General features: G+C 42.3%; 1 protein-coding gene and 2 long non-coding RNA genes across 3 annotated transcripts; 2 read left to right on the top strand and 1 right to left on the bottom strand.

Moving 5' to 3' along the window:
- The first annotated feature begins 11 nt into the window (after positions 1-11).
- LOC145431944 (uncharacterized) lies at positions 12-5940 on the top strand. Its single transcript, XM_080308418.1, has 7 exons — positions 12-162; positions 471-692; positions 1375-1538; positions 2402-2579; positions 2696-2904; positions 3455-3665; positions 4577-5940. Exons 1-7 carry the CDS (start codon positions 126-128, stop codon positions 4693-4695), a joined length of 1140 nt encoding a protein of 379 aa, XP_080164544.1. The 5' UTR covers positions 12-125; the 3' UTR covers positions 4696-5940.
- Positions 5801-7716, bottom strand: LOC145431945 (uncharacterized). The gene is made up of 2 exons (XR_013912278.1): positions 6839-7716; positions 5801-6209 (listed from the first exon to the last, which is right to left on the bottom strand). It is a non-coding gene; the product is annotated as an uncharacterized LOC145431945 (long non-coding RNA).
- Positions 7717-10097: 2381 nt separating this feature from the next.
- On the top strand, positions 10098-12102 carry LOC145431723 (uncharacterized). The gene is made up of 2 exons (XR_013912002.1): positions 10098-10239; positions 11744-12102. It is a non-coding gene; the product is annotated as an uncharacterized LOC145431723 (long non-coding RNA).
- The last annotated feature ends 13661 nt before the right edge of the window (positions 12103-25763 follow it).

Below are 25763 nucleotides of genomic sequence, written 5' to 3'. Positions count from 1 at the left end.
ATGCTGCAGCAGACAGGTGGCCAGCTTTCACCGCGAGACCTCACACGGTCCTCATCAGGTAACGGCTTCCTTACGTAATTTAACAACAAGCGGGAAATCGGTCTAATAAAGTGTGTCTTGCAAAGATGGAGACTACGGAGACGAATAAAACTAATATCAGAGGTAAGTCGCCTAAATGTTTTCGAATTTGAATGACTTAGCTTAAGCTAATAGCTTGCTAAAAGTGGTTTGATGTTTTACGGGTCACATAGAAACAAGTGACCAACGTGGAAATGCTCTCTTCAGAGAATTATGCATGTGACATAGCACTTGGTGTCATTAAAATGGTTCAAACGGTAAAAGTATGCCTATAGAAACCATGTCAAATAGAATATTTTTTGATAAGAAAAAGCCTTTATTAGCATATAGCCTGTAGCATTCTAGCTAGGAAAAAGCAATTCTTTTTTTCCTCCCCCCTTCATTTACTACAGAACACGAGGAGAGGAAGTTTGCAGTGGTGCAGTGGAGTGAAGGGGAGGACTATGGAAAGCTTAGTGAAGTAAAAACTGTTAACATACGGGGGTATGACGACTCCAAGATGGACCAGCATGGGAATCCCATTTCCACTTACTCGGCAGTTATTGAATGGCGCCATGGGAAGAAACAGCGAGGAGGGTGGCCACATTACAGGGGCACTGTTGTTTTTGTCTCTGGTAAGTAATTGTTAATGATTTGAAATGTAGAATGTCCTTCTCTACTTGAAAGTAGTTCTCTAAAGAAAAACTGAATTCACTCTTTAAAGTCATGTGCTTACTTCGTTTTTCCAGGGAGCTGAAGACTGTACTACATGTTTACTTAATATACATTAAGTATACATTACATAAAGTCGCAACAGTTTTGTATTTTATCACTCGTCTTTACTCTGCTCTAAGTAAAAGTTTACATATTAACACAGTAAATCTCCTAAATGTGGCTCCTACTCCTTTTAACCCTAACCCCTGACTAATGAGATGGTTGCTTTTAGATGTTGAATAGTTTTATATTTTATGTTTCACATGTATGGAAATTCTGTGAAATAGGAATTGTTTGGTTTTTTGCTAAATGCACTATGTGAATCACAACTCAACACAAAACTAGACACTGTTACTGCTGTCTTCTTCTTCTCTTTCTCTATCCCATATACAAATGTTCTCTTTTCTTTGTTAGCTCTCTCTTTCACACAGGTCGAAGAACCATTCCAGTGTTCAGTTGTGTTTTTAGTCAGGAGTAAAAAATAACATTCATTACTGCAATTACCTGAAAACAGGACATAGTCTGGTGATTTAAAAAAAAAACACCTGTGGAGTAATGAGGGGATTGTTGTAATGTCTTTTTGTTTCCTCCTTTGTGCTCTAGCTACTCGTTTTGAGGCAGCTCGGAAAATTAATGCACTGCTGAAGGAAAATGAACCAGAGGACCTGACCAAGAGGGTATCTGTCCATCCTGAAAACTATCAGGATGATTCTGATGACTCCGATCCAAATGAGACTCTGATTCTGTCGCAGCCATTGCAACTCAAGGTGACATTTCACTTGGAACCATTTTGTAGTATCCGTGTTTTACATGTTATCTAAACACTCCATCTTTAAATATTGGCTTCTAGGCTAGTGTCAGTCATTAGGAAACCATTATATACATGTTTTCATGTGGAAAATGAAACATTTTAGGTGATGGCTCCTTTAAAAAGTTGACACTATTGTATTGTACATCTACCATTGGATGGAGTCTATGCAGGCTACAGCCTTATGAAACGGGACAGTGTAGCCTGCAAGTAGCATTTCCTGGTTATGTCTGAACATCCTCACCATCTTTCTATTATGTTACACACCATTTCTGTCACCAAGCAATGACTGTAGTACTTCTCTTTCCCTAAAAAAAAATATATATTTTACTGATTTTTACCTTTTTCAGATCAGATATAATTTTAAAACTGAAACGTATTTACATTTAAGAAAAGGAACTCCACCAGTGGTCCCCCTATTCTACTGCACACAAAGGTCATTTGTATACAATGATTGTCAGGATTTGTTAAAGGAAAAAATCACTTGTAGCCACCTAAATTGAATAATGGTAAACTTTTTTTTTTTTAACTGTATTCAAATGAGCCCAATCTTTGGAACAGGCCTAGTTACAGTTCTGTGATGTGCAGTACCAGTTAAAAGTTTGGACACACTTTTCCATTATATTTAATTGTAAAATTGTACAAACTTTTGACTGGTACTGTATGTGGCTAAGAAATCAGCTCTTTGAAGTATGCACCCTACACTTTGTGGCACAGCTATTGAATCTGTTGTCTTTACACTTTAGATTCATAACTTTTATGGCAGCTTTGACTATTTTATGTAAATTCCTCTTCTTTCTCGCTATCTTTTTTCATGTCCAGAAGTCAAAGGCTCCTTCAAAGAAAGACCCTCCACAGGAATTCCTTGCAATGTACAGTCATTCACCACCTTCAGTCGCTTATGGTGAAAAAAGTCCAAAAAAGACAGTAATTGGTCTAAAGCGGAAGATCCAAGACCTGAAACAAGAGAATGATAAACTGAAGGAGTTGCTTGTCCAAGGTATCACTTCCTATCACTAATTTAACAATTAAACAGCCAATATATTTGAAAAAGTCACTCTAGCCTATGTATAAACCATTCTGGTAATCATTTTTTTATTCATTTACTATATATAGATGTGCCAGAACTCATGAAGACGATGAAAAAGGTGATTAATTTGGCTGAACCTCTTAAGAGATCCAGTTTTGAGCTTCCCCAGATTTCTCCGCAGTCCACGCCCGGTTCATCATCAGATGGTTCGCTGCTGCCCCCTCCCAAATCTACTTCATCCTTCTCAACACCAGCATCTGTCATTCTATCAACAAAGGAATCCCAGTCATCAAAGGTAATGGAATTTTAAAGAATAAATAGATGAAGTGCATAAATTGGATCTACTGTCTTTCTACTTACAGTTGATCCAACCTTGAACACAATACCAATAAAAGTTTTGACGGACTTTCCTATTAGATTTAATGGGAAAATATGTCAAAACTTTTAAATTGGTACTCTACTTATTAGTATGATGGATCTAATTCAAGTGTTAAATTCATTGACTGTGTTTCTGCTGTGAAGTTTCCCTTCTTAAACAAAGGAGTCTATGGGGATTGACTCTGTTTTAGAGCCAGCCCCTGGTGGAGCAGAGGCAAACTACAATTTTTCTACAAAAGCTTCACTTTTGCATGGGAATGCCTGTGCGAGTAACAAGTGATGCAGAAAAAAGTTTTGCAATCCAGTAGCTTAGCATCCGGACATTGCAGGTGAACGACGGCTCCAGGAATATACATAAATGTCACTGCCTTCAAAACTAGACGAGAAACAGAGTTTTAAGTCTGGAAAGGTATGTAGTTGTTCTTTACGTCTCTTATATTGATCAAAATGTCTTTTTGTTGGAACAGGTGGAGATTTATCCTGGGACTGGAGTCATGGTAGAGAAACTGGCCTGGGCCTATGCTACTAATGCAAATTCATCTACAACCTTTGTGAGGCATCTGCTCACAGCAGTCTTCCCTGTGGAAATATTGCTAGTGAGCAATCTTCGAGGGGGAAAACGAGGCAGAGGACATGCACGTTTACCGCTCGACAAAAATAAATTGGATGCCATCTACAGTAAGTTTTTAGCTTTTTATGGCATGTTTTCGCAGTTGTCCACACTTCTGGCATTTAAAGATAACAAAGGACCAATGAAAAACAAGGGCCACACATATGAAGAATATCTTCTTAACATTTATGCATATATTATTGTTGATGAAGAAAGGCCTCCACCAAATAGAGGATTCTAGTTGATCTTTTTTGAGTTATATCCAGATGAATGAATGGTCTTTTCATGACATACTATTGTAGGCCTTAGATTTCTCTGTAGGCCTTTCATTTCCTTTATGGTGCATTTTGTTTGTCCAACTACAAAGTAACAAATAATGGTAGATAAGTATTTTACATTCTGGATGTTCTTGCATTTGATGTATTTCAGTGACTGCGTTTACATGCAGCCGATAACCCATTCAAAACTGGAATGTTAGCAATAACCCGGTCACACATGGCTTTAAAATACCGGCAAAAATCCAAATATAAATCTTGGAGTTACCAAATATTTTTGTGAGAAAAGGGTCATGTAAAACCTCTATCGGCATATCGCCATCAGAATGAAAATGGATTTGTGTTTTGCACATGTTCTATTCCCGCGGAATCCTGGTCTTTTGAGTAGAGGAACTTTGTGTATGTGCCGTCTGGCTCTCTGTGACTCTCTCATCTCATGCATGTGAATGAGTTATTCCGAATGTTTCAGAACCCTGAATAGTGAGCCTAACTCGACCATAACCTGAATATTGGCTGTATGTAAATGTAGTCAATGTAGTGAACCGCTCCATGCATCGTCTGCAAATTTCAAAGCTGGCACCATTAGATATTAAGACTGATTAATGCAGGATCATTGCACTATTGTTTAAGATCATTGGGTTCTTTTACACTACTAATTCTGTTCTTGTCATCACCCCCCCCCCTGCATTTTTGTACATATATAGGTGCAACCCTTGAGAAGTGGCCTGGGACCCATCCTTCCAGCATTGGTACTACAATCAATGCCAAGATCACAGAACTCCGGGCCAGAAATAAAAATGTCTCTGTCACAGCATCCCCATAACTTGACTTTCGATGTCTCATTTGGCATGTTATTATAATGCCAATTCATGTTTTATCTATTAAAGATAGATTGTTTGTTTTGTTTTTTAAGTGGGCAGGTTTTTTGCCCTCCAAAGTTTTACTCATGTTAGCAGGTAAAAGTTCCACAAATTTGCAGCAAAAGGTATGCAGCTTAGCATGTTCTTTAAACAATAGAGCTTAGATTAGGTTAAATATTTCTGTGAAATATTAGTATGTGACTGTTATATCAGAATAATAAAAGTTAATTGAATTTAAAGATTGCCCAGTATTCATGTTTTTTGTTTTTGTTTTCTTCAGTATTACAATACATTGACTGCTGACCTGTCAAAGAAAGTTATGTTGGCTTACGAGTTTGTCTTTGCATTGCTAGTTTTTAACTGATGTTGGTCAAGCAGGGGCAAATGATACTGTCTTTTTCATATGTGATAGATTTTTTTTTTTCTAGTAATGTTAATTTGTATAAAATTAATAATTAAGTTTATAGGTTTTTTATGAGATGAGATTTAAGAATTCTTAGAAGAAAAATGTAAAAAAAAGAATAGTTTACCATAAAAATGTATTGCCGGAACATAAAGTGAAAACATATGTAATCTAACATATTCTTAGAATATATGTATAAAAAGCATTTAAAAAAAAAGAGATTATTGCCCTGCAAACTACATTTACTTTACATATAAAAAAAATTTATCTAACAGATTTTGTTCATATATGTAAAGCATATGTCTTTATGACAATTATGTACTAAAAACTATGCAAATATTATATGGAACATCTATGGAATACATACTTTGACATGTACTTTCCTTATATAACTCATACTTAGTTTTAACATGATCCTTATGTGATCCACTTTATTATCATGTATGAAAGTAACCCGAAAGTGGCCACTTTCAGGAGTAAATCATACAAGCCTTATATGATTCACTATATATGGAGCAAACTAAAGCTGATGCAAATCTTTTCTAAGTTTTTTATATTTCTTTAACATATGGGTTTTATACGTTTTTTTTATATTTCTTTTCCGTATGGGTAATGCCTAACAATGTAAAATAAGAACAATAATAAAGATAAGATGAAGTAACAAGTTTTTAGTTTTTTGTTTATTCCAAATGATCATCCAGATGTCTGTGACATGTGATGACAAACACCATAATGGAAGGCCTTAGTCATCACATGCTTAAACTCATATGTTTTTGCATATGCTGAACAGGCAGTCAGACATGCTGAAACTGTGGGGTAGAAAACAGCATAAACACCATACGGCAGGGGTCTCAAACTCCAGTCCTCGAGGGCATGGAAAAGTTGCATGACACCGGCCCTTGAGGACTGGAATTTGAGACCCCTGTCATATGGAATATGACAGGTGTGGTTGAACTGCATGAAGACTCTGAAGCTTCTCTTCTGGCAGGACAGGAATGTGGCCTTGTCCTGTGAGCCACTGTAAGGATGTACTTAGAGTAGAACTGGACTGTCACCGGCCTCAGGCTCTTCACCCTTTTCAAAGACAAAGCAGTCATTTAGATAAAATATTAGATATTGTTTACCTGTAAATGCACAAAGAGAATTTAGAAATGTAATTATTGTCAAGAGTGAACAAGCACTGATAGTGTAATCTACAGCTGTGGCCAAACGTTTAGCGAATGAGAAATGTTGTTTGCTTATTTACAAAGTTTGCTGTTTGAGTGATAGTTGTATATCATATTATATCACTTCAAACAGAGGTGATCCAGTAATGCTGCACTAATGAATTAGACTAACTATTCACTTTAGCTAAAGTTATTAAGTTAGCTAAAGAGTTGGGATGCTGTGTAAGACATACGTGTAAGACATAAATAAAGCTAAAACACAAAGGTTTGGGCACCGTTTTGCATGTTTCCCTACTGTAGGGAGTACCCCCCTCTGCAAGCATACAGAGGGGGGTACTCTGACAGGGTCCAAGATGACAACTTTGGAATTCTACTAGAAACAGTCGATCATATTTGTTTGTCAAAGCTGAATTCAGGGCAAACTACGCTAAATTAGCGTTTTTAGCTAACAGCTACAATAAGCATAAAAGTTACCGTACGGCTATCATTTGTTAACATGACGCTTGTTCTTATACATGTAATACATTTATTACCAACCTGAGAGTTTATCCGCTGGTCATTCGACATGACGAATGACTTCTGAAGTCTTAATTCAGCTCAAGACGCTGTAGATTCCCGTCAGTAACACTTTCGGTCCGCTAGTAAAACGTAGTTCTATTAATCTGCGCTTGAACCGGAACCGGATGTAAGTTCCAAAAAACTGAATTTTGGAACTGAAATTGAATTGTAGAACTGAAACTGAATGGTGAGAAGTGAAACTGAAATTATTCGAGAGCTGAATTTTTAAAGGATAAAATGCAGTTTCAAAGCAAATCAATTCATTTTCAAAATATAAATTCAATTTCAATTTAGTGATGATCATTTTCAAACCATAAATTCAATTTCAAATTAGACTAATTCAAATTCAGTTTTCAAAAGCATTTATTCAAGTTACAATTCAGATTCAATCTGAGCAATTCAAATTCAAATTGAACTTATTCAAATTTAGTTTCTGATGGCACAGATTTCTGCCCATAATGGCAGTCCATTCTCCCTGCAACACGGACTACACTGGCCATGATGCTACATTCTTTAGAGCTATGCTTGTAGCATTCTGCCTGTTAGCTTAGCACAACAACAACAACAACAACGAAAAGGCGCTCTCTCACCCAGGAAACACACAGTCACAGAGAGAGAGAGAGCGTCGCCCTGTAACCATGGCAACCGTAACGCTGCCGCCTGGAACGAAAGAACGTAGCTGTCAAACAAAACCCAAACAGTCCTGACCCGCGACAATATGAAACAGGAAAGTACCGCAGTGTAATCCATTTATTTCAACAAAGTAACTGTATTCTAAATACCACCTTTTTAAACGGTAACTGTAACGGAATACAGTTACTCATATTTTGTATTTTAAATACGTAACGGCGGTACATGTATTCCGTTACTACCCAACACTGTTCGTGTCCAAGTACGCCTGGAGCTGGGAGAGAACTAGTCTCTCCAGGATCTTGGACAAGAACGAAAGCTTAGAGATCGGTCTGTAGTTTGAAAGGTCATAACAGTCAGAGTTTCTTTTTTTAAGAATCGGGTGGACTACAGCATGCTTAAAGGCCAAAGGAACACAGCCTGAGAGCAAGGAAAAGTTCATAAGAAATAGGATACTAGGTCCAATTACATCAAAACAGTCCTTAGCTAAACGAGATGGAAGAATGTCAAGCACAGTATTGGTGTTATTCATTTGAGCAACTAGCCGCTTAAAAGTCAAACGTGACACAGGCTCAAACTGGTGGAAAGTTGAAATGCACTCAGGAATGGGGAGAGGATATAAAGCAGGGGGAAGGGAGGACTTAAGAGATGAGACCTTTTCTAAAAAGTGAGTTTGAAATCACTCACAAAGAGCCTGAGAATAAATTAAAGGCATGTCCGGGGAAGGGTTAACCACAGAGTTAAAAATTTTAAATAAGGGGGTTATGGTCATTGGCCAGGATGATTTTGGACAAGAAGGACGCTCTGGCCGTTTTAGCAGCACTTTGGAATTTTAAGTGGCTAGTCCGTAGCATGTCATGGGAAACCTGAAACCTGAAGTTTGATTCTAATTCCTACCGCGGTGATGTTAAATTGGGGTGAAACGTCATCGTAGCAGCTTTGACTGGCAGCTGCGGTCACGGAGAAGCTTGCGTATCTCTGTTCGGGAATAGCAGATAGTAGTGATGTGCGATACCACTGATTTCCTTTCCGATCCGATACTAATATTCAGGATGGTATCGACGATACTGATCCGATACTTTGTACAAAAACTTATTTTATTTATTGTATCTCAAATTATAGCGTCATAATGATTACAGGACATCAGATTACTTGTTCTTATCACTTAATAATGCAGAGTTCATCATATAGAAATAAAAAAAACTGAAGTTGTGCCTATTTGAACTCGTTGCCTGCCTGCAGCACTAAAGGACTCTGTGAGAGATGTCTGTATTGCCCTAGCAGCACCTGTCCCTCTCCTCCTCTTCAGTTCGCCTCAACATATGCTCATCATATTATGTGATATGATTCACTCTGAGGTGTTTGACAAGGTTAGTGATGTTGCTACAACCACACATGCCAACCATGCTGATTTTTCCGGGAGAATCCCAAATTTTAGTGCCCCCCCCCCCAAAAAAAAAAAAATCTCCCGGAGCCACCATTCTCCCAAATTTCTCCCGATTTTCCACCCGGACAACAAAATTGAAAAACCATGTTGCAGAATTCATAGCACGGCCCAGCCAATTCCAGTTTCCAACAATGGCAGCAGCTACTTAGTTTTAATATTACTCTTATTTCTCTTTCTGGGTCGCAAAAAAACTTTTAACATAGTTTCAGGTGAGAATGTAGCTGTGTAAACTTCAAATATCTGAGACGACCGACACATCGTTTTCAAACCCCTGCGGTCTTTCACTGCTCGGGTTAAACATGATGTATAAGTCACTTTGATAACTTAAAAATGTTATTGTTTGGCTTTTTCAGTGTTTTATTTGTTCGTGAGTAAATCGGTTTGGCTGAGATTAAAGTTATTAGATTAGATTAAATTTAACTTTATTAATCCCTCGGAAGGGTTCCTCCGGGGTTTTCACAAAGCTGAATAAACGTCAAACAGAAAACTAATTAATCAAAGTGTGAGCCGGTTGAGAGTTTACGCCAGCGCCCGGTTGTATCTTAGATAGCAAGGAGCAGACAGCAGAGTTTCACTCCACCGAGAGAGCTCGTGACGTACTACCCGGCTTTCATTAGACCGCCAAGGCCGGGTCCTCAGGTGGAAGCCGCCTCTGAATTTGGACACCCCCGCTGTTTCTGGGCCGGCCAATAATAACGGTGACATTTAATGTATTTTATCCGATAAATAAACCCTGTAAAATGTATTCCCCCCCAACAGCCCTTTTGAATGTCTCACTAGTATGGCCACAACACCTCACTCTTGGAGCACTTTTTTGCTACATGTATCGCAAACCAGGTCTCAGTTGTTTGTGGAGGTAAAACAAGTCCGCACATGACTCCGATTATGCTCAGCCATTGTTGTGAGAGCGCACGCCAACGGCTGCGAGACATTTACACAGCCGTATTTCGCACATGACTATGAAAGGCGGAAGAGGAAGTAGTTCCTTTGAATGTAGACAATCCGAATGTTATAGTTTCTTTCCACTGTGTTCCTGTTAATGATAAACTACAAATTTATCCTAAATTACTAAAATATCGATAATGAGAGAATCAATTCTAGAACATAAATAATTGATATCGGAGGAATCGATATTTCAGGATCGATCCGCACATCACTAGCAGATAGAACGTAGGCTCTGAGAGGAGGGCCAGCGTTTACACTATGAAAACACAACCGAGTGTTTTAACCTGACAGCCTGAGGTGTTCTTCAGTAAACTGGACTACCCGACAGAAGGACCCGAGGCCCCGCTGCACTTTTTCGGTAAGTTAAATGTGTTTGTAAGCTACTCCATAACTACCGTCCTTAGCTCGGTCCTGAGACCTAGCTAGCTAAAATGAGCACTCGGCTGTCAGGGTTCGTTTAGCTAACCCATGCAGGTGAATGAATTTACCCTGACTAAAGAAATCAAGAGAAACGCCCCAAGCTGCTCAGTCACTAATTACTGTTACTGTACTTTTATTACAAGCAGTGTTGGGAAGGTTACTTTTGAAATGTATTCCATTACAGAATACAGAATACATGCCCTAAAATGTATTCTGTAACGTATTCCGTTACGTTACTCAATGAGAGTAACGTATTCTGAATACTTTGGATTACTTAACATATTATCATGCATTTTACAACTACGTGAATGTGCTATTGCTGTGTGATTTATTACTATTACTGAAGGTCTGCGGCGCCGAACCATAGTAAAGGGACCTCTGACTAATACGGGTTCCTGGTCGGGCTTGTAGCCGAAAAATGGCTTTACTTTGTTGTCTGGGTCAACTCTGCTTGCGAGAGACAGAGAGAAGCGTTGAAAGGCTGCTCCAACAGAATTTATTGTTTCAGAGGAAAACACGAACACAGTGTACAGTTGAGTCTTAATAGCTTACTTACAACTGGGCTCCTCAGGCACTCTTCTTGGCTGCAGTGGTTATTATTATATTCACATGCTTCCAGCTCCCGTTTTTGCTGGATGACAACTCGTACTTTTCGACTCTCCTTTTTCTTCCACCTCGCACTCACAGACACATAACGGGTATGGCAGTCCATTCTCCCTGTAGCACGGACTACACTGCCCATGATGCTACATTCTTTAGAGCTATGCCTGTAGCATTCTGCCTATTAGCTTAGCACAACAACAAAAAGGCGCTCTGTCAGAGCAAGAGCATCCCCCTGTAACCATGGCAACTGCAACGCTGCCGCCTGGAACTACAGAACATAGCTGTCAAACAAAACCATCATATAGTCCTGACCTGCGACAATATGTCCTGACCTGCGACAATATGAAACAGGAAAGTACCGCCGTATAATCCATTTATTTCAACAAAGTAACTGTATTCTAAATACCACCTTTTTAAATGGTAACTGTAACGGAATACAGTTACTCATATTTTGTATTTTAAATACGTAACGGTGGTACATGTATTCCGTTACTCACCAACATTGATTACAAGTATTATACTTTAAAAACAACAGGCTGCACCCTGCTGCAGCTCCTGTGCAGAGCTGAATATTAAATATGTGCAACAACAGCATGTTTTCAGTCTCTTGCCACATCTGTAAAGACAATAACATTTTTTTAAAAGCTTGTACTTCGGTAACTCCTCATTAATCAGGAACTATGGATTAAAGTACTGTAGTGTACTGTAATACTGAAAAAAATGCAAGAGAAGAACTTCAGATCCTGAGTGTGTGAGGACAGAAGAATCAGCTTTATTTCAATGTTGAGGGATAAAATTTATATTTGAGTTTGATGGTTCTGTTCTCTTTGTGATTACAGGAGCTGCCCTCAGATTCAGACCTCAGCACCACCCAGTGACAGCAGACAGATCATCCAACATGTTCATATGTTAACTGCAAAATGAACTGATGAAAACAGTACAAAGGTTAAAGTACCACATGTGCTGTAGTGAAAGCTGCAGCTGTTTTATTGATAAAGTTAAAGATAAAAAAACAAAAGGATTAATCACTCATGTAACTGTGTCACTATATATCAGCATTAACAGGACCTCAGTTTGGTGTTTCAGAGAGCTGCTGATCTCAGACCTGCACAGCTTCCGTTTTAAACACTTGATGTACTCAGCTGCACGAAGAGCATATGAGATTTTCTCTAACACAATTAAATAAAACCTGATGAAGGTCAAAGGTCGTCACTTGTATGTTGAACTACAAACTTGTCATCTGGAATTCTTTCACTGTTTTTTGCAGATAGTGTGTTATTTACCATAAAGTGATGCAGAGTTATTCATACCAGAGTAACCAGAGAGGATCATATATTTTTAAATATATAACTTTCTACAGGACTGAATATAATATCGTTATGTAAAAGTCCGGAGCCTCTGGGGAGTATCAGAATATTTCTAATATTGCACAAACCAAAGGTCTCCATCACAGTGTTCATGAAATGCTGGGTTTATCCATCTCCTGGGGCGGGCCTACGGAGGAGTGCTGAAGATTTCCCTGTCAGGGAGCTGCTGGTGAAGATCATGAGTCCTGCTTGATCAATGCGATGAGCTTCAGTCTTCCTGTTGTTTCTTAAATGATGCCTCTTTCAGTGGGTCAACGGAACTTCTGGCACAGGACAGCTGTCATGAAAGAAAGTGAAGAAGTTTCTCTAAACCTCTGGACCCAGGAAACCCAGCTTGGTCCTGATGGTCTCCCTCACTAGTTTCTCTCCAGGGTGAATGTCAATAATACAGACTATTAGAGTAACAGGTGTGTAGCTTCGCTAACTAGCTAGCAACAAGCCTCCAACACAGTGCATATGCTAGCAGCTAATCCAGCGGTCCCCAACCCCCGGGCCTCGAACCGGTAACGGTCTGTGAGTCGTTTGGTACCGGGCCACGAGAGTTGAGGCTCAGGTGTGAAATGTATGGTTTTCAGGGTTTTTATTGGTTTTCAGCGTTATTTTGTTATCGCTTTGTGGCAGAGGTGTGGTCCGGGGCGCGGCTGCAGGGGAGGAGTGGTGCAGTGAGCTCAACGGGGCGGTGCGGGTGAGAACAGCTGATGGCGATTTGGACTGATGGTGGTTTTCCTTCCCTTTATATAGTGAGGTGGAGAGGAGCGGAGGAGGAAGACTCTGCGGGAACCGACCGCTGTCAGACGGTGTTCTGTTATAATTCCGTGGACACTCTCAATAAATGTGGAATCTGATGATAACGACCTGTGTGTGGGTGTATCTGTGCATAGCGTACGTCACAAGTGGTGCCGAAACCCAGGAGCCTGCCGGTGTGGGGATGTCCGACCCGCAGGCTGCGCCGCCCGCCCAGCCTTTGCAGTTACTGGCGCAGATGCTGGCGGAGATGGCGAAGATGAGCCACGACCATGCGGCAGCCCAGCGAGCTCGCCTGGCTGCGCTGCAGGAGCAGACGGACCGGCAGACTCTGGTTCTGGAGCAGCTGGTTGGCGCCGCTGCCCCGCCGAAGCCCCCGCCGCTGTCGGTGGCGGTGCCCCGGATGGGGAATGGGGACGACCCCCAGGTTTTTCTGGAGACTTTTCGTGCCACAGCGGAGGCCTGCCAGTGGCCGCAGGTGGAGTGGGCTCCGCGTTTGCTTCCTCTGCTGTCGCGGGAGGCTCGAACGGCGGCCCTGAGTCTGCCGCCGGCCTCGAGGGGCAGCTTCCAGGACGTGAGCCGGGCGGTGGTGGACAAGTTGGGGCTCACCGCTGAAGATCACCGCCGGTGGTTCCGGGCCTGTCGGCTGGCCGCTGCGGATCGACCGTTTGCTTGGGCCCGGAAGCTGCATAACGCGGCCGTACGCTGGCTGCAGCTGGGATCGTCAGAGGGCGAGACGCTGCTGGTGGACAAGGTGGTGGTGCTGGAGCAGTTCGTGGAGGGGCTGCCTGCGGAGACGGCGAGATGGGTCAGGTGCCACCGTCCCGCGAGTCTGGAGGTGGCGGTTACGTTGGCGGAGGACTACCTTGCCGCTAGAGCGGGGGAGCCCGGGGACAGTGGCCGGAGGCCGAACAGACAAGCCCCGGTGCCGGCACCGAGGCGCCGGGTGCCTGCGCCAGGGCAGGCAGAGCGGGCGCCGGCGCTGAGCCCCACTAATCCTTTTGCTGCGTTTGTGCCTTCCCAGGGATCGGACATGAGCAGTGCCACCCCTGAGCCACGGAGAACAGCACAGACGCCGGGGCAGGAGTGCTGGAAGTGTGAGCAACCGGGACACCTGAGGAGGGACTGTCCTCTGATGGAGGTGGGGCAGGTGTTCCGCATTGCCGGTGCTCCAGCACCCTCTCCCGGTCCGGGAGGGACATCCAGCATTCCGGTAAGGACTCGAGGGGGTATACGCCATGCTTTGGTGGACACGGGCTGCATGCAGACCCTCGTGCACCAAGGTTTGGTTCGCCCCGGGGCATTGCTGGAGGCAGAATGGGTGGAGGTAAGGTGTGTTCATGGTGATGTTCACAGGTATCCCATAGTGCCGCTGTTATTAAAGTATAAGGGCAAAACGCATAAAGTAACGGCTGCGGTTAGCCCGCGCCTGTCGCATCCCCTAATTCTGGGCACGAATTGGCCGGGGTTTCATCATCTGTTGGGACAGTACGCGGAGGTGCGGTCACGACCGTTAGTAGCATGTAGTGTCTGCGCGGCGCTCAGCGGTGACGCGGGGCCGTCCGACACTGACTCTGGGGAGGGGGAGATGGCGGGTCCTTCACGGGAAGCCCCGCCGGCTCCGGAAGTTCCCCCCACGGGTGATTTCACACTGGAGCAGTCTCGTGACGACACCCTACGTTCAGCCTTTGACCAGGTGATTGAGATTGATGGTCACGTGGTGCACCCTGAAGCCGTGCAGACCTACCCACGCTTCATTTTATCGAAAGATAGGTTATATCGAGTGAGTCGTGACACTCGCACGGAGGTGACACACACCCAGCTGTTGGTGCCGCAGGGCCGCCGGGAAGCGGCTCATTGTAACCCCATGGCAGGGCATATGGGATACGAAAAAACTCTGGAGCGAATAACGGCCCGATTTTATTGGCCGGGCATCCGAGCGGATGTGCGCCGCTGGTGCACGTCCTGCCCGGACTGCCAACTCGTTAATCAGCCAGCCATACCAAAAGCGCCTTTGCGCTCGCTCCCACTCATAGAGGTCCCGTTTGAGCACATTGGCATGGACCTCATCGGGCCGTTTCCTCGGAGTGCTCGCGGCTACCGCTTTGTATTAGTCCTGGTGGATTATGCAACGCGGTACCCGGAAGCAGTCCCGCTGCGCACGATCTCTGCAAAGAGTGTGGCGCAGGCACTGTTTCAGGTCATCTCCCGAGTCGGAATCCCGAAAGAGATACTGACTGACCAGGGCACGTCGTTTATGTCTCGTACACTGTGGGAACTGTACGAATTACTGGGCATTAAATCTATTCGGACCAGCGTCTACCACCCCCAGACGGATGGGCTGGTGGAGCGGCTGAATAAGACTTTAAAGTCCATGATTCGTAAGTTCATTAACGAGGATGAACGCAATTGGGATCGCTGGCTAGACCCTCTGTTATTTGCAGTGCGGGAGGTGCCCCAGGCCTCCATGGGATTTTCTCCCTTTGAATTGCTGTTCGGCAGGAAGCCACGTGGGGTGCTCGACCTGATTAAAGAAAGCTGGGAGGACGGTCCGAGCCCCGCCAAGAATGAGATTCAGTACGTGTTGGACCTGAGAGCGAAACTCCACACTTTGGGGAGGTTGTCACGGGAGAATTTGCTCCAGGCTCAGCAGCGTCAGCAACGCCTGTATGACAGAGGGGCTAGACTCAGGCAATTTTCACCGGGAGACAAAGTGCTTGTATTACTCCCTTCTTCCAGCTCGAAGTTGCTCGCCAAGTGGCAAGGACCCTTTGTGGTCACACGGCGAGTCGGGGACGTTGACTATGAGGTCGCTCGGTCGGACAGGGGAGGGGCCACGCAGATTTATCACCTCAATCTCCTTAAAGAGTGGAGAGAGGTTGAAACCGCTTCTCTGGTAAGCCTGGTTAAGGAGAGAGATGAGTTGGGGCCGGAGGTTCCATCATCCCCGCCTCCCTCCCTTGTGATGACCATCTCACACAGGCCCAGAGAACGGACGTTGTCGCGTTACAACAGCGTTTTGCTGATGTGTTCTCCCCCCTGCCCGGCCGAACGTCTCTCATTGAGCATCATTTTGTAACGCAGCCTGGCGTGACGGTGCGTTCACGGCCCTACAGGCTTCCTGAGCTTAAACGGCAAATCGTTCAGAGAGAATTGGCGGAAATGCTGAAAATGGGAGTGATAGAAGAGTCGCACAGCGCCTGGTGTAGCCCCATCGTTCTTGTGGTGAAGAAGGATGGGTCTATACGGTTCTGTGTCGACTATCGCAAGGTGAATGAAGTGTCATGTTTTGATGCTTATCCCATGCCCCGGGTCGACGAGCTCCTGCAGCAGCATATGCTGCTGCCTACCTGGATGACGTGATCATCCACAGCGACACCTGGGCGGAGCATGTGCAGCGGGTGGCCGCGGTCCTGGAGTCCCTAAGGAGGGCGGGGCTCACGGCCAACCTGAAGAAGTGTGCGGTTGGACGGAGGGAGGTACAGTATCTGGGGTACCACTTGGGGGGCGGGCAGGTGCGTCCACAGGTGGGAAAGACGTCGGCTATCGCATCCTGCCCGCGCCCCAGGACGAAAAAGGAGGTGAGACGGTTTCTGGGGCTGGCAGGTTACTATCGCCGTTTTGTGCCAGGGTTTGCGCAGCTGACCAGCCCCTTGACCGATCTCACCCGAAAGGGTGCTCCGGATCTGGTTCAGTGGACGGGGCCGTGCCAGGCGACGTTTGTGCAGGTGAAAAAGTCTCTCTGTGGGGAGCCGCTGCTTCACACTCCTAACTTTTCCCTCCCTTTTGTTCTGCAGACTGACACCTCGAACAGAGGGCTGGGGGCCGTTTTGTCCCAGCGGGTAAGGGGGGCCGACCGTCCCGTTCTTTACATCAGCCGGAAGCTGGCGGAGCGTGAAAGACGGTACAGCACTGTGGAGAAGGAGTGCTTGGCTATCCGGTGGGCGGTCGACTCCCTTCGCTATTACCTCCTGGGGCGCTCATTCACCCTCTGCTCGGACCACGCCCCGCTGCAGTGGCTCCACCGCATGAAAGATGCCAACGCCCGGATCACCCGGTGGTATCTGGCTTTACAGCCCTTTAAGTTCAAGGTGGTCCATAGGCCGGGGGCGCAGATGGCAGTGGCCGATTTCCTCTCTCGCTCGCGGGGGGGGGAGTAGGTTCGGCCGGAAGGCTCCCCGGCCTCAGTCGGGCGGTGGGGGTATGTGGCGGAGGTGTGGTCCGGGGCGCGGCTGCAGGGGAGGAGTGGTGCAGTGAGCTCAACGGCTCAGACGGTGTTCTGTTATAATTCCGTGGACACTCTCAATAAATGTGGAATCTGATGATAACGACCTGTGTGTGGGTGTATCTGTGCATAGCGTACGTCACACGCTTTTATCGTTAACTCGGTTTTCCTGGGTCTTTTCAGGTGTGTTATGAATAAATCTTCTTTTTTCGGTACCGGTACTAGTTTTATTTTGTTGTATTTATCCACAACACCTTAAAGGCCGGTCCGTGAAAATATTGTCGGGCATAAAAGGTTGGGGACCGCTGGGCTAATCTAGCTAACGAATTAACAACAGAGCGATTTTAGAACTATAAGATGACAAGCTGTGTGTCTTTTTTTATAACAGTGACATGGTTGTATTTACCTTAATTAAACGAGTCGTCAGTCGCGGTAAACCAGCAAAAAAACTTGAGTCACCGGGCTACGTAAAAAGTGTAGAGGGGCGTGTTAGCAGTCACGTCCAGCGGGTGTGTAGGTGGGAGCCTTACACAGTCGCTCCACCTCAAGTCACTACTGTGCAGACTCTGGCTCCAAAAATGCAAGATGACGGCCTCCACAAGCGGGGTATTTTGGCTTCATTTTTGCACAATGGTAGGAGGTGGTGGATGTCACTACCCGATCCGTACCAGAAACCCGATCGGTACCCCGCATGCGCAAATCTTACGTCACTTCCTCTCTTTGCCAACATTGCGACATTCAATATATTTGAATGATACGATTAGCACCCAGTTAGCTCCTAGCATTTCTCAACACCTCTGCCTCCTTTTCGACTGCCCGGGACATTTAAACAATAGATAATCCGTATAAAAACAAATTCATGCTTTTCTCCTCCACAGAGAGCGTCCCCCGATTGAACAACAGCGCCCTAAAATAATAACAATGGCGCCTAATTACAGACTTAATAATATTGACTTAGTAATGTGTCATGTAAAGATTCATCAGCCAGATTAAGTGTTTACTGACAATTGACAGTGATAGCAGACATCATCATCACTATTCCAACAATCCTCTCCTCACAGACAAGCATAAACTCACTCGACTATCACTAAATCAAATTTAACACGCATTTGTAATGACGCTGCTTCAGTTTATAATAGGGTTGATTCGCTCGGTCAGCAGGTGGCGGTATCCTCGTACACTGGGGAGTAAACTGCCATTCAAATAAAATTTGAATTTGAATTTAAACGAACAGAAGAAGAAGAAAACCCCTGCACATATGCGGTACGGATCGGGTAGAACCGGTTTGTATGGTCCGACTTTACACATGCGCAGTAAGGATCGGAGAGTCCTGATCCGTAACTATCTTTTTATTTTTCGTTTTTGTCTACATTATATTGAAATGTTTCATTATTGCAAACATTTTAAGATATACTTATTATTCTTAACATCTTAACAGATACTCTGACCTGTAACTATCGTAAAACGCTTTGAACAGAAGTAGACACCTTTCGCGCATGTGGGGTACCGATCGGGTTTCCGGTAAGGATCGGGTAGTGACAGTGTCGCGTCGTCCATCTTTTCTACAGTCAATGGTCCACCCCATTCTGGAACATTCTTCATTTCGCGCCCTTGGACAAAGCTGACAGTTAAGCTGGCAATTTTTGGATTAAGTGCATCTTTGAGCTACGGACTTATTTTCTGCACTAAGGGTAAGAACCTTTTGACTTAATTTGAATCCCTAAGTATAAATGAAATGTTTACAAAGTTATGATGCTGCAAAGTAATGTATGGCACAAGTGCTGGCGAACCTTTTCCTAGCACTCAAGCAAGGCTAAGCTAGTTGAAATTTTTACGTAATGTTGGATTTAGCCAATTTTCACAGTTTGAAAGCATTGTCTGGTGTCCTGTATACTGCTTACCTTGCACCAAAATTAATGACTGCGTGTACTTAACATCAAGTTGTACTTAAACATTATCTTGGTTTTTCTCTATGATTAGTATTAATAAAGGACTTTATTAGACCAATTTAACGAAGTTCAAATTTTTTAAGAGGAATATGGGAGGGTATTTTCACTATCACAGCAACCAAAATTGCTTTGGTGTTGTCTTTCTTAGCTTCATTCCTCACAGCTAAGTGAGGAGGGTAGGCCATGGCCATGAGCAACTAGTCCCCAGCTTTTGCCCCTGTGTCAGGACCATGCACAGCAGTCAGAGAGGCAGATCAGTGAGCACTCTATTTCTGTAGAAGACGTCATCATTTTTCAGTTTTCTTATTCTCATTTTTCCAGAAAAAACAAATAAAATATAGGTGTTCTTGATTTGTTTGGGGGTTTTTTTTATACACACTTTAGTATGCAACTTTATATGTGTAGTTGTTTTAGTGAGAACTTCATCAGAAATAGTGTACTGACTCTAGAATCTGTCTCTTACTGTTGTGCAAGCTCTGTACATGAGGGAAACTGATTATTTAAGCAGAACTGATGGGTCTTGTTAGGGCCACAGTGCCAACTTCTTTTACTATGATTGCTGTGGCCCTCCTTTTTTCCTTTTTGTAATGTATATTTAGCTAGAATTTACACATTTATTTATTTATAAAAAAGAAAAGCAATTGCTCTTTGGATGTGGTTCTAAAGATCTGTGACCTTTAAGTGTTTGTCTGATGCCTGATTTGTGCATGCACACTGTTATTTTAATTTGTTTCATTATGGCTTAAATTTGTTTGAATTTTGTGCATGCTCCTTTATCAGCCTTCCTGCATGGACAGCTTGTGTGGTTATTGGCCAGGAGGGTTTGCAATTATCTCAAAACTTGAGATGTTTGTTGTTTTGATTATGACTTGGCTGACTATGGCTACTTATAAATTGCATAATCACACTATTAAATAAATATGTTATTAGTATCTGTATATTGGTTTGATTTTGCTGTTGGACAGTGGAGTGAATAGTAGCAAGGGTTATGTGTGGTTTATTTCTTTCTTTATTTTTACACACTTTGACATAAGAAGCAGTGTATATTTCAAAATTCATTTCTATTCAAAATTTGATGCATGCCAGAAATATACTAGTAGGAATCTTTTTTTGAGTTTGTAACAATTAGAATTGTTACTTTATAAAGCGATGTCAGGGTCCTTTATTGTAATAAAACAGCAGATGTCTTTATGCTAGAGCTGGGTGATATAAGATTTTTTCATATCACGATATGTTTTTTTCATTTCAGGTGATAACGATATATATCACGATATAAGCCAAATAACTATATTTGTAAGATTTAAATGTGCCGTTGCTCACAAGTAAAATGTGAAATAATCAGCAGCTTGTTTTGATTTAAATATTTATTTCCCATAATAAGTTCAACAGGGTAGATGTACTTAAGGAACATGAGACTTTTCAGATAAATAAAGGCAAATATTACAAACTACACAAAAGGCAGCCGCTAAAGCGTTTAAGTTTCAAAATAGAACAAACAAAACAGACTACTAAATTGTCAATTCCACTTAGAAACAAAAAATAAATAAAAATAAATCTTAGTTTGTTTTACAGAAGAACAGAAAAAAATTAACTAACTTTTGTCAATATCAAATAAATTGAGAACTAAAAGGAAATTCTCAGTCTCTCCTTGTTGTATAGCTGAGCTTTTCAAACAGTTTTAACAGTTACTTTAGTCTGACAAAAGCCGAATGATGAATTAGCGCTTCCAGTCAGAGATTGAGCATGTATTTCCAGACTTGCTTTCTGCACATTTACAGTGCACGCTACTCTGTTTTTTGTCAGACTTGAAATAGCAGAAATACCTTCACACTACGGAACTTCTGTGGCTCTTCCATTCGACAATCTCTCCGGCATTGGAACCATCATCTGTTTTATCTTCGGTAACCTTCGGTCACGCTCTAGGTTGATTTTTCTCTAGTCAGCACACTCATTTTCTCCATTACCCGGGCGGCACGGCGGCTGGCTGCTTCCCAAACAAATACACATGTGCGGCTTGGCACTTCTGCTGTACATAACAAGTCACGTGACGTGACGCTGTGGCTGTGATTGGTTCTGCTCTGCGCTACTTAATTTGGATTGGCTTTTTTTTTTTAAGAGGGCAAAAGAGACGAGGCCTATCGCAAAAGTTTAATTTTTCTATCGAGAAAAAGTTATTTCGCAATACATATCGTTATCGTTCTATCGCCCAGCTCTACTTTATGCCAAAGTAACTGAGGATAAAACACAGAAAAAAATGAAGGAGATTTTCCTGGAGTGGCTTTTTAAATCAGATTTAAATCAGATTCTGCAGTTGAACAAAAACTGAAGAAAACCATGAATCAATATATGAACATTACCTGATGCTGCTGAAGTAAAGCAGAGCAAAGTTACAGAGGTTTTATTAGAGGTTTTATTAGAGAACAAGCTGAGTCTTTTGCAATTTGGCATAATTTGGCACAAAAAAAACAACTGACAACAGTGCTAAGCACAACCGTACACTGATGTATAATAAGCAAGGGAATAATGTGGAAAACAGATTTCAGATGGGGAAAGTTTTCTTGAAGTACACTATGAGAGAGCTGTGCAGGAAGTGTGATTTTTACACTTTTTTATTTTATTTTATTTTTTTAAATCGTGGTGGAAACAAGACAGCAAGAGGGAATTAATGACAGTATTTATCAAATGTAAAGCGTACTTTGGATCTTATTTTGCTGCTGGTTCAGTTAATTTTGGTTGGAGAGTGATAAAACCTCGAGCTTCAGAATCTGTGAGCTGTCTTTCAGAAAGCAATGGAGCAATCTGAGAGGACAAAGAGCTCAGAGGAAAATAAAATGAGTCAGAGCATCATCAGGACTTAATTTTGTACTCTGATTCTTTTGAGAATAAAACACTTGAGGAAGAGCACTATGATTGCGATGAACATGCTAAAGATTATGTTTTCATGAAATTTCTGTTGATTAAAGGACTGATGAGACTTTGTGCTATGGCCAACAAAGAGCACCAGTTTGGGGTGTCACTTTGAACGAGCTGTGTGTGGGATATGGGGGTAAAGCGCAAGCTTATTTATCTTTGGTTAAAAGGTCCCCAAAAATGCAAAATTCTAACTGATTTCAGCATTCATGGTTTCTGTCAGGCAATATTTGCCTTAAAGTTTTGCAAGGAAACCAAGGTCTCTCATTTAAAAATTAGCACGTGGAAAGTAACTGAATTGAGACAAGTTTTGCTTTACACAAGCCCAGTTGTTCTACTGAATAATATACCAAGCCAAATGTATAGATGCTTTATACTGTTATCTGTACCTATAAGAATTCTTCTAAGTCCTGAGTTGTATATTGATAACTGACCGTGATTATGCAGAGGATGTTTTGAAGCAGTTTGTGAAAGATTTTGCTTTGATTTATGGTCTTGACTTTGTTGGTTATAATATACATTCTTTAATACACCTAGCTCAAGATGTCCGGAAGTTTGGCCCTTTAGACAGCATTTCCTGCTTCCCATTTGAAACCTTCCTGGGTGGAATTTACTTGGATTCTGGAAGCAGATTGGGAAAAGGGAAGCGGAAAAGGAGGTAATTATGTTAAAAACACCTTAAAAGCAAAAATGTATTATTGAGATTTTAAGAAACAAAAACAAACTGACAGTTTCTTTAGCAGACCCTTGCTGCTCATCAGGTTCAGATATGATTTCAAAACTTGTTGACTTAAAAATCTGTTTTAGACTTTTTTTGATGCCATTATATACATTAATGTTTTTAGTTTGTAGAACTAACCAGTACCCTAAATTATGTGTTTGGATTATTATTTATTTGTGTGTGTGTGTGTGTGTGTGTGTGTGTGTGTGTGTGTGTGTGTGTGTGTGTGTGTGTGTGTGTGTGTGTGTGTGTGTGTGTGTGTGTGTTGTATTTTGTTTGTTTGTTTGTTTGTTTGCAGAGATCTTCCCTGCATCTTCAAAATTTCACTGGGAAGTTCTGGCTTATTTCTTCTGATTTTTCCCAACATAGTCAGCTTTCTCTTCTGAAGTTCCTCTCCAAGCCAGTAAGATGTAAAGAAATTGTCACATGTGATGCTATGCCCTTGCAGCCCTTCACTCATCTGCAGCACCACACGCATCCCCTGATTCTTCTCAGATGCTCCTCCAGGTAGCTTTCCAGTGTACACTTGCATATTCCATGCATAGCTAGATTTTGCATCACAGGCTGCCCATATTTTGATGCCATACTTGGCCGGCTTGTTGGGCATATACTGTCGGAAAGGACAGCGACCCCTGAATGGGACAAGGCGCTCATCAACAGTAACGTGGGGACCAGGGTTGTACAACAAAGGTAGAATTTCCACCCATTTATCCCATACATCTCTGATTGCAGCAAGTTTGTCTCTTTCACGTCGACCAGCTCTGGTTTCACGGTTGTCAAATCATATCATCAACTCGTGTGATGGCAAATCTTGTAGGGCCAGGAGTCATTTTGATGACATTAGAAGATGACCGCCTGCCTTGACTTTGGTGTGGTGATAATGACCATTTTATATTACCATCTTTAGATGTCCATGTCTCCTCTGTGGATGATGATTGCTGCATTCCTTGGTTTTCATTTGATGTAGAGATGGCGGCACACTCTCCCTCAGAATCCTCCTCCTCTTCTGAAAATTGGCAGTGTGGATCATCAAAAACATTGTCCTCGGCCTCTGAAAGATCCTCAGTCTCTGAAACATCTTCTTCTTCATCACTATCCCAGTTGAAAAGCAGTGATAAAGCTTCTTCAGTCGTCAACCTTTTGGAGCTCATTTTTGGTGTGTTGAAATGACATGAGAACAGTGACAAGAATAGGGGAGAGAAATTTTCTTGCATGCACACCTGGGTCTGAATGTATATTCAGAAGCAGTCAAAACAAAGTACATCAAAGAGAAATGTTTATTTTGGATCTGAACAACTTTTTACTTACATAAAAGTGTGCGGGTCATTTTGACCCGCAACATCATCTTTGTATACAAACACTGCAGAGACATTCCAGGACACATCAAAGTGTCCATATTTTACACACCAGTTCATGACCCCAGATAAGAAAAAGTCATAAGCTTTCATGAAGAAAAAGAAAGGATGACCAGTACTTTGGTCAACACAAAAACTGGAATGGGTCAAATTGACCCTTAACATAATAAGAAGGTTAAAATGACCCCTGAATTGTGACCAAATCTTAAGACTAGACTGTACCACGGGGTTTTTTGTGATATGAGAAGGGTTGAGTGGTAGTGGAGAGAACACTAAAGCTTCTAAGGAGGAGGAAGTGCACGACAGGCGCTCCAGTTTACGCCACAGCAATTCTTGAGATTCAAGCCAGTGGGTCAATTTGTGAAAATGAGAGGACCAATAGTAAAATAAAAAGTTAGGCAAGGCAAGACCACCATCAAATGTCAGTCTCTGTAATAGTGATTTCCTCACTCTGGGATGTTTCCCTCCTCACAAAAATGATAGAACTAGCTGATCTAACTTTTTGAAAAAAGCTTTAGGCAAAAATACAGGAATACTCTGAAACAGAAATAACAATTGAGGCAAAATGTTCATCTTTACTGAGTTAATCCGATCAATTAGGGACAAAGGTAGTGAATTCCATCTCTGGAAATCTGATTGAATTTGAGTGATCAAAGGGGAGAAATTGGAAGAGTATAAAGAAGACAAAATATGAGTCACATTAACTCCCAAATATTAAACCAGTGGGGCTAAGCCTAAAAGGAATATCAGATTGTATAAGTATAAGACTTAAGGAATTTATGGGGAAACATTCATTCTTAAGAATATTTATTTTATAACCTGATAGAGAGCCGAACTTGTTTAATAGAGACACAATCAATGGTATACTAGATAAGGGATCAGAGACATATAGAAGCAGGTCATCTGCATATAAAGACAATTTTAAGTCAAGACCTGACGGGAAAATACCATGAAAATGAGGGAGGGACTTCAAAGCTATAGATAGGGGTTCAATTACAATAGCAAAAAGTAGGGGGGGCAGGGGACAATGCAAAGTAACCAGAGGAAACACCATTTGTGTAGACACTGGCTTGGGGTGACTTGAACAACAATCAAATCCATGAAATGAATCAGTCCTTGAAACCAAATTTTTGTAAGACCGCAAAGAGAAACCTCCACTCCACGCGATCGAAACCTTTCTCAGCATCAAATGAAATAACTACTTCTGGATTAATAGTTGAGTGTTGGGAAATAATTACATTCAAAAGCATGCGAACATTAAAGAACAACCTTTAATAAAACCATTCTGTTCATCCGAAATAATAATAGGAAGAACTTTTTCAAGGCAAGTTGCAAAATTTTATCCAAGACTTTAACATCCACATTCAGCAGTGAAATAGGCCTATACGAGGTGCAAGACGTAGGATCCTTACCCTTCTTTAGGAGAACAGTAATTAGTGCTTGAGACAATGTAGGGGGCAATAGACCACATTCTAAAGATTCATTATACACTGAAAGAAGTATTGAGGCTAACTTGTCTATAAATGGTTTTTAAAATTTTAAGAAGTATTGAGGCTAACTTGTCTATAAATGGTTTTAAAGTTTTAAC

The sequence above is a fragment of the Astatotilapia calliptera genome, chromosome 11 (genome assembly GCF_964374335.1).
Source record: "Astatotilapia calliptera chromosome 11, fAstCal68.1, whole genome shotgun sequence".
Lineage (NCBI taxonomy): Eukaryota > Metazoa > Chordata > Actinopteri > Cichliformes > Cichlidae > Astatotilapia > Astatotilapia calliptera.
Note: the sequence above shows the minus strand (reverse complement) of the source record. Positions and strands in the feature narration are given on the sequence as shown.

What these genes read in the sequence shown, in the direction of transcription:
- LOC145431944 (XM_080308418.1), top strand. Translation starts at nt 126, where the DNA reads ATGGAGACTACGGAGACGAATAAAACTAATATCAGAG. An exon ending in GAAGGAGTTGCTTGTCCAAG is followed by an intron (nt 2,580 to 2,695) that starts GTATCACTTCCT and finishes TACTATATATAG; the next exon opens with ATGTGCCAGAACTCATGAAG. An exon ending in TAAATTGGATGCCATCTACA is followed by an intron (nt 3,666 to 4,576) that starts GTAAGTTTTTAG and finishes GTACATATATAG; the next exon opens with GTGCAACCCTTGAGAAGTGG.